The sequence below is a fragment of the Capra hircus genome, chromosome 14 (assembly GCF_001704415.2).
Source record: "Capra hircus breed San Clemente chromosome 14, ASM170441v1, whole genome shotgun sequence".
NCBI classification, from domain to species: Eukaryota; Metazoa; Chordata; class Mammalia; order Artiodactyla; family Bovidae; genus Capra; species Capra hircus.
In genome coordinates, this window is record NC_030821.1 from 72,012,343 (window position 1) to 72,028,288 (window position 15,946).

The 15,946-nt window shown below is 43.1% G+C and overlaps 1 protein-coding gene across 2 annotated transcripts in view; it reads right to left on the reverse strand.

Moving 5' to 3' along the window:
* Positions 1 to 15,946, reverse strand: part of ADCY8 (adenylate cyclase 8) — a 235,353-nt gene that overhangs the window by 22,483 nt on the left and 196,924 nt on the right. For both annotated transcript variants that reach the window (XM_018058572.1, XM_018058573.1), the window contains 2 exons: positions 14,744 to 14,916; positions 5,026 to 5,104 (listed from right to left, as the gene is read on the reverse strand). In XM_018058572.1, coding sequence (XP_017914061.1) covers positions 5,026 to 5,104; positions 14,744 to 14,916 — 252 coding nt within the window. The remainder of the gene's footprint in view (positions 1 to 5,025; positions 5,105 to 14,743; positions 14,917 to 15,946) is intronic.

Genomic DNA, 15,946 nt, shown 5'->3' on the forward strand with positions numbered 1-15,946 from the left:
AGGGCTGATCTCCTTTAGAAGGGACTGGTTGGATCTCCTTGTAGTCCAAGGGACTCTCAAGAGTCTTCTCCAACACCATAGTTCAAAAACATCAATTCTTTGGTGCTCAGCTTTCTTCACAGTCCAACTCTCACATCCATACATGACCACTGGAAAAACCATAGCCTTGACTAGACGGACCTTTGTTGGGATGCAAATTTAATAATTTGGTCCTAAGGCTTGGGTCTTTCTAAGCTGCACAATCCTAGTGCCTATCTTTATCAGACCCGGAAGTAAGTGACTAGAGACCTGACCTCATTAATCTCTATCTCTGTGAACAGGTGTGATGTCCTTTGCTCTGAAGGGAGAGCTGAGGCAAAGCCCAAACCTCAGGGCTGCAATGAATCAGGCACGAGGTGGGAGGCACCTGGCTGTCTGCTCTCTTCTGTCCAACATTCAGGATGTTCACCTGCCTCAGAGGAGGAGGAAGTGTTTGGCGTATTGCTTTCACATATGTGCAGGATGAGAGTTCCCAATTATTCGCTTACATAACCGCCTCCATCACTCTGGAGATGTACAATTACACATGCTCCCACTGGGATGCTGCTGTGTACCAGGCATCAGTGGGGATTATTCAGGCTTTAATAAAAATAGAGGGCCTCTGAGTCACCAGGGAACACAGTGGGAGCAGGTAGCAGACCCAGGAGTGGACGGCCTTGATCCGGATGAACAGGACTCTGATGGGCGTCATGAAATGATGCTTGAGGTGATGCAGTTCTGCAGAAAGGTATCCTCTAACAGACAGGCAGCACCACGTGGTGGAGAGGGCGTGGACCAAGAAGTTGGAGCATTTGCATCCCTGTTTTTGTTTGGTTCTCCTTTGTGACTTTGTGACCTCAAGTGACTTGAGTCTCTGCTGCTGCCTTGCGACCAGATGGATAATAACACTTTCTCTGTTTGTCTCAGACTCTTGCTTCCAAAGTAAAAATTAATAGCTCACGATGTTTGAGCACTTACTCCAAGTGCAAATCACTGGGAGAGGTGCATTATAATTATATTCTCATATAATACTACAAAAAAACCTGCAAAAAAATACTACAAATACTACAATATTACAGTTTTTTTAATACTACAAAAAAACAGAAACTGTTACTATCATACCCACTTTATAGGTGAGGAAACGGAGATACAGAAAGTTAGATAAATGACTGAATGTCACTTATCTATTGAATGGCAGAGTTGGGATTTGAATAATATCTACCCCACTCCAAAGGGTACATCTGTAACTGCTACAGTTATGGGACGCAGCTGTGTCATTTTAAAACCTTTTGAGGGACTTCCTTGGTGGTCCATGGGTTAAGACTGCTTTCCAATGCAAGGGGTGCGGGTTTAATCCCTGGTCGGGGAACTAAGATCCCACATGACTTGCAGCCAAAAAAACCAAAGCATGAAACAGAAACAGTATTGTAGCAAATTCAATAAAGACTTTAAAAATTGTCCACATTAAAAAAAATCTCTTAAAAAGCCTTTTGAAGGTTAAAAATAAAAAAGAAAATAATCAGATATCACTTAAGTACTCAGGCCCTCATTATTCACTTACTTGCTCTTACTTTATTCATATTCTTCATGAGATAAGGTTATCTGCTTTTGCAGGACAAATGGAGAATAGAATAAACTGAATCAGAATTTCAGAAGAGCTTTGAGGAGGCACTAAGAGGCACAGAGTAATCCTTAAGGCGACAGGGAAGATAGAAACAGCTTTCCTATTCTAAAATGAGGACCTCCCCCCTCCAATTCTGAACTTTCTCTTAGCCATTTCTGAGAATTTCTCACTTGTCAGTTTAAAACCCATGTGATGGAGTATACCTACACTTTTCTATAGGATTGCCTTGTCTGATTCTGTTTTCACAGCCCTCAAATGGCTTGTCATTTGCATGTCAGATGAAGAATTTCTCCCCTGTAACTAGAAGCCATTAGGACGTGGAGGACATGATCCCAGCTCTCAGGGAAAACCAGAAAGACCTAAGTAGGGGGATACTGCCGGCGGCCAGACTTTGACCTTTGGCTTAGTGTTCCAGCTGAAACTGAAAAGCAAGGTAAGGTCATATTGCAGGACTGAATGCCCTTGGTGTTGTGAAGACACACAGTGCTTTTTGTATTTCCCTTGATCGCGAAAGTGGAAAGGTGGGCTCTGGAGACAGATTTGGGGTTGAATTCTAGTTCTCTCACTTTCTAGCTCAGTAGCCTGACTTCCTTCATCTGTAAAACAGGATCCGTTGTAATGACCATTCAGGTTGTTGAGATGATTCGATAATACAGGTGAAGTGCCAGACACATAGTAGGAGGCTATCCATGTTAACTCTTGCCTTCTTTTCTTCGATTGCCAAGTTTAGTTTTATTGATTTTGTCCCCCTGAGTACATTTTACTATCAGGCTTCCCAGGTGGTTCAGTGGTGAAGAATATACCTGCCCAGCAGGGGACACAGTTTTGATTGTTGGGTTGGGAAGATCCCCTGGCAACCTACTCCAGTCTTCTTGCCTGGGAAATCCATGGACAGAGGAGCCTGGTGGGCTACAGTCCATGGGGTCACAAAAGAGTCAGACGTGACTTAGTGACTAAACAACATGTTACCATCCGGCTTTATTACAAATAACTTTTTGTATGTATCTCTAGCTTCCTGGGGCTTTTGGCTGTTTCATGCCTGGTTTCTCAGGATTCATTACCTCCCTGTCTCCATGGTGATTTCTCAGTGGTATGTTTCTATTTCTGCTCTGGCTGATAGTCTTCTTGTTTTTTTCCTTTCCTGGTTACTTTTCTTTTTTTTGAAGTACGCACACAGAGAGACGGACTGGGATCCAGAGCACAGCAGTGAAGCAGACGGCCTTGCTCTAGCAGAAAGTGATGAGTGTTGCTGCATTCATGGTCCATGTCCGCATGGAGAAATCCTACCAGTTGTGGAGGACAGGTGACATCTCTTGGGTGAGGCCTGGTGTGATGCTCCATGCAGAATAATTTCCTGCTTCTCTGACTCTTGAGGTCCTTGGACAAGGCTGGTCCACTCAGAGCACATCCCACACTGCATTACTTAGTGTCCACTCTCCTCCAGGAGACAGGAAGCCTTGGGGCTACGGACGGGGTTTTGTACGAGGCTATCCACGGTGCCCGCCCCAGATCCTGGCAGATGGGGAAGCGGCATCAAAACTATAGGCACTTTATCCACTCAGGACAAATCAGTGATGAAGTGCCTCCTCTATCTCTGAAAGGCAGTGCTCAAAATGCTACGTACAATCATTTCAAATGATTCTTCAAAACAGCCCTAGTCAGGAATTACTGTCTTATTTTAAAGAGGAGGAAACAGAGAGTCAGAGAGAAGGCTACAAACTTCTTGGAGGCAGGGTGGGATTGGAACCTTGGTTAGGATGGTCCTCAAGCCGGACTGGGAGTTTGGAATAGACATGTACCTGTGTGCGTGCATGCTAAGTTGTTTCAGTTGTATCCTACTCTGTGTGACCCTATGGACTGTAGTTTTCCGGGCTCCTCTGTCCATAGGATTCTCCAGGCAAGAAGTCCTTGGAGTCCGTTGCCGTGCTTTCCTCCAGAGGATCTTCCCCACCCAGGAATCGAACCCACGTCTCTCATGTCTCCTGCATTGGCAGGTGGGTTCTTTACCACTAGCACCACCCAGTTGACATGTACACATACCTATATTTAAAATAGATAGCCAACAAGGAAGAAGGAAACAGCAACCCACTCCAGTATCCTTGCCTGGAAAAGTCCGTGGACAGAGGAGCCTGGCGGGCTATACAGTCCATGGAATTGCAAAAGGGTCAGACATGACTTAGCAAACAAACAACAATTGTATAGCACAGGAACTTTGCTCCATACTCTGTGCGTGTTGTGTGTGTGTGTTAGTTGCTCAGCCATGTCTGACGCTTTGAGATCCTATGGACTGTAGCCTACCAGGCGCCTCTGTCCATGGGATTCTCTAGGCAAGAATACTGGAGTGGGTTGCCATTTCCCTCTCCAGAGGATCTTTTCCAACCCAGAGACTGAACCTGTATCACCTGAGTTGCAGGCAGATTCTTTACTACCTGAACTCAATATTCTGTAATAACCTAAATGGGAAAAATTTTGAAAAAGAATAGATACATATATAACTGAATCACTTTGCTGTACATTTGAAACATTTGAAATGTTATAACATTTTAACTCAACCATACTCCAATAGAAAATAAAAATTAAAAAAAAAAAGCCAAAACACAAAAATCCCCAAACCTGATTTACACAACTTCCATTGTTATTGTTTAGTTGCTTGGTTGTGTCAGACCCTTTGTGACCCCATGGACTATAACCTGCCAGGCTCCTCGGGCCATGGGATCTCCCAGGCAAGAATATTTGCTTGGGTTGCCATTTCCTTCTCCAGGGGAATCTTCCCAACCAAGGGATCGAACCTGGGTCTTCTATACTGACAGGAAGATTCTCTACCACTGTCCCATCAGGTCAGCTTCCATAGTAATAGTTTTATCCAGGCAACAGAACTGGAAGAGATCCCAGTTGGCCTCAGCCAGAAATTGAAAGCTCTGTTTTTTTTCCTTCCCCTTATAATTATTTCATTGAAGGAGATACACCTAAAGGGAATGAAGACCATCTTGCTATCCAAATCATCTCCATCTTAGTTTTTTTATTAAGTGTTCCATACTAGGAATTGCTTTGTTAAGAATCACAACTTGCTGGGAATTCCCTGGCAGTTCAATCATTAGGACTCAGTGCTTTTAATTACTGGGGCCTAGGTTCAAACCCTGGTCAGGAAACTAAGATCCCACAAGCCATGCATGGCTCAGCCAAGGGGCCAAAAGGAAAAAAAAAAAAGGAAAGAAACAAATGAAACAAAAGAAAATAAAAGAAGAAGAAAAAGAAGAATTGCCACTTGCTGCAAGCTACTAAAAGTCATCTATGCAGAGATGAGTGGTGGCCCCCCAGGCCAGTTTTATGGCAGCGGGAAATGCCAGGTCAGCACAGGCAGGCAGAGGAAGACGTCAGGTTACCTGCTGTCCGTGGTAGAACACAGCTAGAAGGAACATGGCCATCAGCAGCAGCGACGCTTCCTTGGTCCCCAGGAAATCCCTGTTGGGAGGAGAAATGCAAATAGTGGCGTGGTTATTGACAACTATGAAGCGACTTCAAGGAGACCCATTATGAGACTGAGATTCAGACTGGAGTGGGATAAAAAGAAAGGAGCAGCTGTTTTCTGAGCTCTCACTACAGGATAGGGGCTCTCTGAAGGCCTCCACATAGGCTAATCAGAAACCAGTTGACCCCCAAGGCCACAAGGTCACGTAGGTCATACCTGGTGGAAGACTCCAAAGTCTAGCATCTAGACAATGCATTCACATTAATAATGAAGTCTTCTATTGCAAAAAGCTTTTTTTTTTTTCTAAATTTCAAGGGGCTGTTACACTTTCTTGTCACAAAGGTCCATGTGAAGACAGACATTCTCTTTCTTCAGTGTTGCCCCATTTAAGAGACGGGCACATCGTACTTGCTATGTGGCAGTGCCTGTTCTAAGTGATCTAAGAATCACACTTAGGTTTTTATAAAAAGGTCTTATTGCAATTTTGGGCACTGTTGTTCTCCTTTACAATCTCTTTTCTGCATGGCTGCTAGAGTTTTGTTTTTTTAATACCATGAAAACCAGAAAGATTTAGGGCAGGAAGAAAAGATGGCAACAGAGGACGAGGTGGTCTGATGGCATCACTGACTCAATGAACATGAGTCTGAGCAAACTCCAGGAGATGGTGAAGGACAGAGGAACTTGGCATGCTGCAGTCCCTGGGGTCGCAGAGTCGGACACGACTTAGTGACTGAACAACAACAGCACCAGATCACACTACTCCTTTGTTTTATAGCTTCCCAACCACCAGCATACACATACTCAGAACTCATTCAGAGGAAACTTGACTCTGATGTGTTAAAGGACACAACAGGGCCTTCAGAGATGAGATACAGTGCTCAGAGAGAGTAGAATGGGCATAAATATGGTGGCCCCCAGGCCATCTCCAGCCTTCCCTTTTCTGTTCTCCCTGGAGACTAGCAGGAGGAGCATGGGGCTCAGGGAAATGACAGCATGAACTCAGCTGCCAAGCCCAGCTTTTCACCTCACCTTATTCTAAAAGACCCCCTCCCAGCTTACACAGGGCCAGACCCAGTCCAGCTCTCCAGGCAGAACAGAGACTTAGGAATGGAAATGTGCTTTCTCTTGGGGAGATACTGTGCACATGGGGACCCAGGGCTCCGAGGAACTCTGTAGGCTGCAACAAGATGCAGATTCACGAATTCCTAGTTCCATCTGCTTTTCCTTGGAGATACATGCTAATAATAGAGAAACTCATTATTATATCTCTTTTCTGTAGCCCCAATGAAGCACATAATTATTGACCATCTACTGTGTATGAGGCACATGATAGGATACAGAGCTGAAGAAGATACCTTGCCTTTGCCCTCAATACAGTTCAGTAAAGGAAAGAACTAGACAGATGATTTCATAACATGGTATAGCCCATAGAAAGGATACACTCTGGCTGCCATGGGAATATAAGGGAAGAGAAAGTAACCTAGGCTGGATATTCAGTCAAGACTCAAGAGCTGAGTATTGAAGGTTGATAAGAGTCAATCCTAAAGGAAATCAGTCCTGAATATTCATTGGAAGAACTGATGTTGAAGCTGAAACTCCAATACCTTGGCCACCCGATGTGAAGAGCTGACTCATTTGAAAAGATCTTGACACTGGGGAAGATTGAAGGCGAGAGAAGGGGACGACAGAGGATGGGATGGCTGGATAGTATCACCAACTCGATGAACATGAGTTTGAGTGAGCTCCGGGAGTTGGTGATGGACAGGGAGGCCTGGTGTGCTGCCGTCCATGGGGTTGTAAAGAGTTGGACACAACTGAGCGACTGAATTGAACTGAACTGAAGAGTTTGGGAAGAAAAGGGGGGAGAGGAGTCTATAGGTATGAGAGACAGATCTTGTTTAGCTGACAGCTGCTTCACAAGCCTCTAGTGCAAGGAGGATAAATAAATACCATACATCCAGCCTGACGCCACACGCAGACTCAGCAGGAGAGAGTGCTCAGATCTGGCTGAGCCGTACAGCCTACAGCTGGACTGTAAGTCATGTATTGCCATCCAGAATTTTAGCGGCTAGGATTCATTCATTCACTCAGTCATAGTCACCACAGTGCTGTGCACAGGGACATACTAACACCATCCTTTTTTCATGTCACAATTGTCTGGTCTTTCAAGCTTGTGGACACCTGACAAAATAAAATGCTGCACTCATGCAGACCCAGCTTCCAGTCTCAGCTCTGCTGCTGACCAATGGTTTGACCTTGGACAAGCTACTTAATACCTCTGAACCTCAGTTTGTTACCTTGTGAAGGACTCTAGTTGCATTTACCTCCTTAATTATGAGAAATAATTGACCAAATCTTAGCAATATACATGCTTGGCATGGCGTGTGGCCCATGTCTCCCTCTCTTTACCCCTTAAAGCTCCCAGTACATCAACTTGCTCTTAGTGGTGGCATTTTGCAAAATCACTCATTCAGGTGGCATAGATTGAATGGGACATGTCCTGTGTTTAGCTCCTTATGAATACAGCCTGAACTCCTGCTCTGACTGGCACTTCTGATATGCTTTCCTTTGTGATGCAGAAGAATTTTTAAAGCTCAGAAACTTATCACATAAAACATACCTTCAAGAGAAAACATAAATACATCTTAAATCATTATGAAAGTAGTGGTTGACTAAAAACAGAGAGATGACTAGATCACATTTGGAAGAAAAGAAAAGGAAAATTATGAATGGTTGTTGGGTCTCTAGGATGTATTTCAGGTGGAAAAAATATGGCCCGAGAAGAGACTACAGAATGCACTGTAAGTTAGCCAGGCCAAAGAACGTCCAGAAAGAATCGTGAGTTGAAAGGATTCTTTTTTTCTTTGTAACTTCTATGACTATTTGAAGAACTTCCAAAGAGAGCCAAATGGCTGAAATTTGTACAAAACTGTAATACTTTGTCACATATTAAGTGGCAGAGACACCAAACCAAGGACATTTTGAACTAATTTATTTGTATTAACAAAAGTATTGGATTGATCGTATCCTCCACCCTATGCTCAGAGAAAAGGACATAGTTAAGTGAAAGCGCATGTAGAATAATGTGATCCTCAGGGCTGCCACAATCTTCAGAGACCATCTTATCTATATCTCATAAAATTAATATTTAATTTGAGCATTAATCATTGCAGAGTACCCATACTAGCTGTAGTGAATTCGGAAGCTAATACAAATTCACAAATAAAAAAAAATAAAAATTGTTCTTCAGCCTATCACCCAGAGAAAACAATGATTAGTATTTTGGAACCAGCTCAATGTCATTTCCGTTCCCTTCATGCAAAAATATATTTATGTTTACAAATTTAGAATCATAGGGTTCAGGCTGCTTTGTAACATATTTTTGCACTTAGTATGTATATGAAAATAATTCTGTGTAATTAAACACTGCACAATGTGAATTTAATGGACCCGTCGAATTCCATATTATGTGTGCCATACATCATATAACGGTCCTTGCAAGCCTTTTAATTTCCCTGTTGAAGACTAAGGCCCAGAAAGAATAAGATGCTTGCTCAAGGTCACACAGCTGATTTGTGTCCCAGGATGAGAATTCACATCACAGGCACCAAGTCAGAGCATTAGCCATTGCGCATCTGATGCCAAATTTTAATGCTGCAATTAGTTCCCATTTCCCCTTGTGAAAGCCAAAATAAACCAGCCAGTTTGAATTTATCTTTTATTCTGTTGCCATACTAATGACTGCATTTGCTTAGCACTGATTTTATGTCATACCTCTAATAACACTTTGTGTACATTGCCTACTTTAATTGTCACAGCAACACTTAAAATATTATTCTCCCTATTCTATAAAGCAGAAACTGAGGCTCAGATGTTAAATGAGACACAAATCTAGTGAATGGTGAAGGCTGACTATCAATCCATACCTCAATGATGCTTTTTCAGTAAGCTACCATGGCTTTCTAACATGCACTTACTTATAATTACTTGCCTCTAAGCTCCTTTTCCCAGATGGCTCAGTGGTAAAGAACCTGCCTGCAAATGTAGGAGAAGAGGCAGTGGGTTCAATTCCTGGGTCAGGAAGATCCTCTGGAGGAGGGCATGGTAACCCACTCCAGTATTCTTGTCTAGAGAATCCCATGGAGAGAGGAGCCTGGAGGGCTATAATCCATAGGGTCGCAAAGAGCCAGACACGACTGAAGCGATTTTGTAGGCAAACTCCTTACAGTATCTTATTCATCTGTGAATCTGCAGATCCTACCAAAGGCCATAGCAAAGGTTATACACTTCAGTTGGGAAGCAAGTTCTACCGACAGCATGGGGAGCGCATGGTTTGCGGGTGCGTGAATGTGTGCTCAGTTGCCCAGCTGTGTGCGACTCTTTGCCACCCTATGCACTGTAACCTGCCAGGCTCCTCTGTTCATGAAATTTCCCAGTACTGGAGTGGGTTGCCATGCCCTCTCCAGGGGATCTTCCCACCCACAAGATCAAACTCACATTTCTTGCATCTCCTGCATTGGCAGATGGATTCTTTACTACTGAGCCACTCAGGAGATCATAGGGTGTAGGTAGATGAAACTTAGCTTACTGTGAACTAATGGTATAATATGATTCCAAATGAACTACTATTTCCATCAATCACTCTTTCATTTCATTCAACAAACATTTAATTGGGCACCTGCTGCCAGATACTCCACTAAATGCCAAAATTATGAACATGGGTAATGGCCCTTGCCCTTAAAAGCTCCTATTCTAACAGAGGAGGAGGACATGGAAATTAATGATTGTAACAGAGATAAGTGCAATGATAAAAAATTATATGCACAGATTAGAAAATGAGGAATGATCAGAGAGGGCTTCATGGAGGAGGCAGTCTTGAGCATGATGTGTTGGCAAGGGGAAGAAAGTGCAGAGGCTCACGTGGGAAACAGCATATGGTTTCCCATGGCTACAATGCAAGATCCAAACAGTGACCTGAGGAGTTGTAGGAGATAAGGTTGGAGGAGTCAGTGGGAATCCAGGGAGGGTTTTGAAATTCTTGACAAACAAGTTGAACTTTTCTCTCCTTAGAGGTAACAAGGAAACCCTAAGGATTTTAAGAAGGATAATGAGTTGACCAGATAGCTTTGAGGAGGATGGCTTGAGAGGGCAGGTTAAGAGATCAGGTATGGTATAGCAGTCCAGAGATGAAAGTAAGGATATTTCTAAGAATAGCAGGATTTGTGCTATAGAAAGAGTCATGTCTAACACAGTAAGTCCCCTACCCATGAACCTTCAAGCTGTGAACTTTTAAGGATGCAAAGATGCATTCACATGTCCAATCACGCAAGTTAGTTCACAAGTCTGGCTACACTGTACATGCATGCATCCTCTATTGTCCAGTGACAGATAGTATACAGAAGTACACTGTCCTTATTTGATGCCCTGGATGTCTGGAAGCAAGAGTAAAACCAGTGGTGATGTAGCTGGTACTGTACTGTAAGATTAAACATATTTTCTTTATTTTTGTGTTTGTTTTCTATGTATTATTTGCTTGAAAAAACATTACAAACCTATCACAGTATGAAATTATTTGCCAACAAACTTCTGTCTAGTCAAGGCTGTGGTTTTTCCAGTAGTCATGTATGGATGTGAGAGTTGGACTATAAAGAAAGCTGAGTGCCGAAGAATTGATGCTTTTGAACTGTGGTGTTGGAGAAGACTCTTGAGAGTCCCGTGGACTGCAAGGAGATCCAACCAGTCCACCCTAAAGGAGATCAGTCTTGAGTGTTCATTGGTGGGACTGATGTTGAAGCTGAAACTCCAATACTTTGGGTACCTGATGCGAAGAACTGACTCATTTGAAAAGACTGTGATGCTGGGAGGGATTGGGGGCAGGAGGAGAAGGGGACGACAGAGGATGAGATGGCTGGATGGCATCACCGACTCAGTGGACATGAGTTTGGGTAGACTCTGGGAGTTGGTGATGGACAGAGAGGCCTGGTGTGCAACAGTCGATGGGGTCACAAAGAGTCGGATATGACTGAGCAACTGAATTGAACTGAACTGATTATTTAGCCTATTGTGTTAGCTGGGTATCTATTTGTTGGACCTACCAACAAATTGGACTTATGAATGTTCTCTCAGAAGGGAACTTGTTCATATGTAGGGGACTTACTGTAATAATCATTTGTATTCATCAAGTGCTTATTCTATGCCAGACCTTGAGCTAAGTTTCCAATATCATTCCTACAACATAGGAACTATTATCACCCCCACTTCACAGATGAGAAGATCAAGGCTTAAAGAGGTTAAGTCACTTTTAATTCATTTTCTCAAGATCACACAGCTGGTTGATGAAGGTGCTGGGATTTGAAGACAGGTGGTTTGACTCCCAAACTTGTACTCGCAGTTGTCATGATGCAGTCGTCCTTACTAGGGGTGCTGAGGAGGATGAATTTCTAGGGACCGATAAGATATTGGCAGTGAGGGTGCCTCCCCTGCTTTGGGCTCAGTGTCATCCATGGAGATGGGGATCGTTATGGAGGGGGCCTCATGAGCAGATAGAGAGTCTGAGTATTGGGGTCATCTCAGTGTGGATGTAGCCAGGATGCCCTGTGCTAGGTTCTCTGTACTTTCCCAAGGACCCAGTCTCCAGGAACAATCAGCAGAAATGCCCCGAACCAATGCAAGCTCCTACAGGATTGGTTAAATTCCAACAGCAGGAGCAGACAGTGACTGCCAAATGGATCCACAGTGACTACTGACCCGTTGATTTATAAACATGGCTGAGAGGGAAGGCTGAATGGACTCTTCCATTTCTTATTAATTTAATTCTGTTGATAGCAGAGTGTGAATCAATACAAGACTAATTGACAATCAACCTTGAGTCAGGAAGCTGAGAAAAGCAGCAACAAACTTGGGATTATGCTCACTCTTAGAATCCTACTTAACAATTTAACAATAAGTTTTTCCTTAAGACCTCAAAACAGAATTCAGAACTAAAGCTTTCTCCTAAAAAGGAAGGACGGGATAGGAGTGAACAGATCCTGAACACCTACAATGCGCCAGGCACATCAGAGTCTCATACAGCCCCACGCTAGAGTACAGTTACTTCACTTAACTGATGAGTAAATGAGGTCCAGAGGTGGGAAGGGACTTTCCAATGCAACAGAGTCTGGATCTGATGCCAGAGCCCTGGTTTGCTCCATTAATACTTTTTAAATTTCCTCTGAATGAATAGATTTTAGGTGATTTAATTTTTATTTTTACTACAAAAATGGCCTCCCTTGTTCATATATATTTTTGCCCTCTTTTGTGCTGATTTCTACTTGGCCATGTGACATCAGTCCTGGGTGTTCATTGGAAGGACTGATGTTGAAGCTGAAACTCCAATATTTTGGCCACCTGATGCGAAGAGCTGACTCTTTTGAAAAGACCATGATGCTGGGAAAGATTGAAGACAGGAGGAGAACGGGACAACAGAGGATGAGAAGGTTGGATGGCATCACAAACTCAATGGACATGAGTCTGGGTAAACTCTGGGAGTTGGTGATGGACAGGGAGGCCTGGCGTGCTGCAGTCCATGGGGCCGCAAAGAGTTGGACATGACTGAGCAACTGAACTGATGGGATATCTGTTGCCACTAACCGTTTAATCTAATTTGTAGCTCTTTTGACTTTCTTTGAACCCTGAGCATTTGGTGAGAGATTCTTCTTGATGTGAGAGACATGTTTGCAATATTTACGAAGGTGGGCTTTTGAGCCAGAAAGACCCGAGTTTGAATTTAGATCAGCCACCTACTGGCCATGTGCATCGAGGTAACTGTTGAACCTCTCTGAGCCTGTGTTCCTCAGACTGTTGCCATGAGGGTTAAATAAGGTAATGGATATAAAGCGGATGTTGCATTCACATAACAGGCACACATTAGTACTTAGAATTTAGAAAGAACCTTTACAAATATAGTGAGAAAAAGGAAAAAACACCTAATAGAAAACCAGGCAAAAGACATGACCTGGAAGTTTACCGAAAATGGCCAGTTAACAACAACAAACTGCCCAAACTTATCCATGATGAAGGAACTACTAATGAAAATAATGGGATAAAATTCTCACTAAGGAACTGAATAAGAATTACAGGGACCACTGCTTGTAAGAGAGAAACTGTTCCAAACTTGGAGAGCCATTTAGCAAGATCTTAAAAAGTTGAAAATGCAGATACCCTCTATTCCAGTAAGTGTGCTTTGAGATATGAACCCAAAGAGATAGTTTCAATGGTGGTCACTGAAGTATCAATAAAGTTTTTATAGGTTAAAGAATAAATATATCTTGGTATGTTCTACCTAAAATGAGCTAAATCTGTAGATATGAACCTAGATGTATCTAAAAACTACAATATTACAATGATAGCATAAGAATTTTATAAACAATTTAAAATACAGACACAACTAAATATATACTGGGTTAAATATATATATATATATATATATATATATATACTGGGTTAGCCAAAAAGTTCGTTCTAATTTTTTCAGTTCCATAAACTGAATAAATCAGAACGAACTTTTTGGCCTACCCAATATAAAACACATAGATGGGAAGGATACACACTAATTGCTTTAGAAGTTGACTCTTGGGAGGAGGATAAAAGAACAACGCTGGGGAAGGGAACTTTAACAATATCTGAAATGCTTTATCCTTTTAAAAATGCAGAAGAAAACATGACTAATTGTATGCATTGTTTATTTCCAGCAGTTGGATCATAAGTGTTCCCATTATTAGTCTCAGGCACATTTTCTGAGGCTTCTTGGACTGTCTTTTCCTCCTCTGTTTCTCAGACTGTTGGCCATGTGCTCTGGTCTCAGAGAGACCTCTGTTCTTCCCACCTCTCAAGGCCAATCAGCCTTGTGTAGAAATGGGCTGTAGAAATGGCTGAAGTTCATCACCAGGAAGTACATCCAGAGTATGAACTGAGACTGATGGGAGAAACGAGAGGGCAGGAACCAACAGATCCATCCCTCCTGTCTGAGACACTTTCCCTACCTTGTCACCTACCCAGAGATACTTCGAGACATCCTCCAAAGCCCCAGCTTCACGATTCATCTGGGCAGCATAATATGGCTTGTGTTTGCCTTCCATCCTTTCCTTCTTCACTTCCTTTCCCCTCACTTTTGCTGTCTTGGGTTTGGATTAGCACTTCATGCTTGCCTCAGGCTCTGTTCTCTAAGAAATCTAGGCTAAGATTTTTGTTGTTGTTGTATTTTTCCATATTTCAAAATAACACAATGTAAGGAGTTTAGCAACTGCTCAATGCACAGGGTCTGCTATTATTAATAGTGCTACAGCAAAATGACAACCAGACCTTACAAACCTTGGAGCTGTTACAGTCGAAGGAATTGTAAATTATTACATCTGGGGAGATGTGAGCTATGGGCTAGTCCAAACTTTAGTCCATGAATTAATCTGTAGTGAGTATACATGATAAAATGGAAAACTAGGAATTTTGCCTAAACTCGTCAGCCAGAGAGTGCATGAGAAATATGTCAATATTCAATCAGTCTCTAAGTTTCAATAACTCTACCTTAATCATTTCCCCAATGGTTTCATTTCCCACTAGAAGCTGAGCCCTTTTTGAGCACAGTGGTGGGCACTTACTCTCCGCTGTGGTTCAGGTTGTCGTAGCGCAGAAAGAGGCCTGCATAGATGGTCTCGGTCAGCAGGGCATAGATGGCAATCATGATCAGGAGCACAGCCAGCTTAAGGACAGAGTTGAGTCGGAGGAAAACTGCACAGGTCACCATGGCCAACACCCCCGTGAAGACAAAGTACTGGAAACAGAGAAGGTAGCTGGTCATTCTCCCAGTCATGGATTCCAGCAGGTCTCTTTATACGGATGTTTGCTGAGCATCTCCATTTGGAGGTCTCAGGCCATCCTCAAATTCAACAGGTCCCAAGTGGAACTCATCATTTCCCTACCACTGAGACAGTCAATTTCTAGGTAGGTTGATAAGAAGTCCAGGGTTCCCGAGGAGGAGAGAAGGATCTGGGGTTCTCAAGGAGGAGAAAAGGACAAATGTTTTTTTCTTTAAACCCAGAGCTGATGATTGCACAACAAAACAGCTCATCTTGCTCAAGGATATGTTTTCCCTTAAACTCTGTACCAATGATTATATCACAACAATGTGTCCTGCTTCAGGACATGTTTCTCCTTAACAAGAATCTTCTGACTAATCTTGTTATCTTAAGATGTATATTGCGGGAGTGGGTCTGGTAGTGGTGGTTTAGTTACTAAGTTGTGTCCGACTCTTGTGACCCCATGGACCATAGCCTGCCAGGCTCCTCTGTCCATGAGATTCTTTAGGCAAGAATACTGGAGTGGGTTGCCATTTCCTTCTCCAGGGGATCTTCCTGACCCAGGCATCAAACCCAGGTCTCCTGCATTGCAGGCAGATTCTTTACCAACTGACCTACAAGGGAGGTTCTAAAGTGAAAGTCACTCAGTTGTGTCCGACTCTTTGCGACCCCATGGGCTATACAGTCCATGGAACTCTCTAGGCCAGAATACTGGAGTGGGTAGGCCTTTCCCTTCTCCAGGGGATCTTTCCAACCCAGGGATTGAACCCAGGTCTCTTGCATTGCAGGTGGGTTCTTTACCAGCTGAGCCATAAGGGCAGCCCCCAAGGGTCTGGTAAGACCTTTCTATTGTTAGTTGTAATCTTGTTAATTTAAGATGTATGTTGTGGGAGTGGATCTGGTGAAAGTATATAAGGCCTTGCTAAGACTAGTGAGTGGACACTCTCCATGCCCCTTCTGATGTCTATGTCAGAAGCTTTCTCTGTCCCCTTTTCACTTTAATAA